We start from the raw sequence: 679 nt of genomic DNA, 5'->3' as shown, positions 1-679 counted from the left end.
TCATCACTCAGCGCTCCCTCCGCAACACCTCCAACTACTTCCTGGTGTCCCTGTTCATGTCGGACCTGATGGTGGGGCTGGTGGTGATGCCCCCAGCCATGCTCAACCAGCTCTACGGGCGCTGGGTGCTGCGGGGGGACTTCTGCTCCCTCTGGGCCTCCTTCGATGTCATGTGCTGCAGTGCCTCTATCCTCAACCTCTGCATCATCAGCCTGGACCGGTACCTGCTCATCATCCCCCCGCAAGGTGACGTTCAGGGAGAGCTCCTCAAACTCCAGCTTGTGCCATCCCATCTTGATGGGCAGGAAGGAGGCCAGCGCAGCCACGGTCCAGGTAGCCAGGATGAGCCAGAGGGCCCTGCAGGAGGTCATACGCAGCTTGTACTTGAGCGGGGAGATGATGAGCAGGTACCGGTCCAGGCTGATGATGCAGAGGTTGAGGATAGAGGCACTGCAGCACATGACATCGAAGGAGGCCCAGAGGGAGCAGAAGTCCCCCCGCAGCACCCAGCGCCCGTAGAGCTGGTTGAGCATGGCTGGGGGCATCACCACCAGCCCCACCATCAGGTCCGACATGAACAGGGACACCAGGAAGTAGTTGGAGGTGTTGCGGAGGGAGCGCTGAGTGATGATGAGGAGGATGAGGAGGAAGTTCCCCGCCGTGGTCAGCAGGATGATGA

The 679-nt window shown here is 60.8% G+C and overlaps 1 protein-coding gene across 1 annotated transcript; it reads right to left on the bottom strand.

Annotated features, from left to right (window-relative positions):
- Positions 1-224: 224 nt before the first annotated feature.
- LOC113962380 (5-hydroxytryptamine receptor 6-like) lies at positions 225-674 on the bottom strand (the record flags this gene model as incomplete). Its single annotated transcript, XM_027673138.1, has 1 exon — positions 225-674. A coding segment is annotated over one exon (450 nt), but the record flags the coding sequence as incomplete, so codon positions are not given.
- Positions 675-679: the final 5 nt, after the last annotated feature.

This window comes from Neopelma chrysocephalum, unplaced genomic scaffold, assembly GCF_003984885.1.
Source record: "Neopelma chrysocephalum unplaced genomic scaffold, ASM398488v2 Primary Assembly neopelma1_156910, whole genome shotgun sequence".
Taxonomy (NCBI): Eukaryota; Metazoa; Chordata; class Aves; order Passeriformes; family Pipridae; genus Neopelma; species Neopelma chrysocephalum.
The sequence above is the reverse complement of the archived record's forward strand: the minus strand, read 5'-3'. Positions and strand labels throughout refer to the sequence as shown.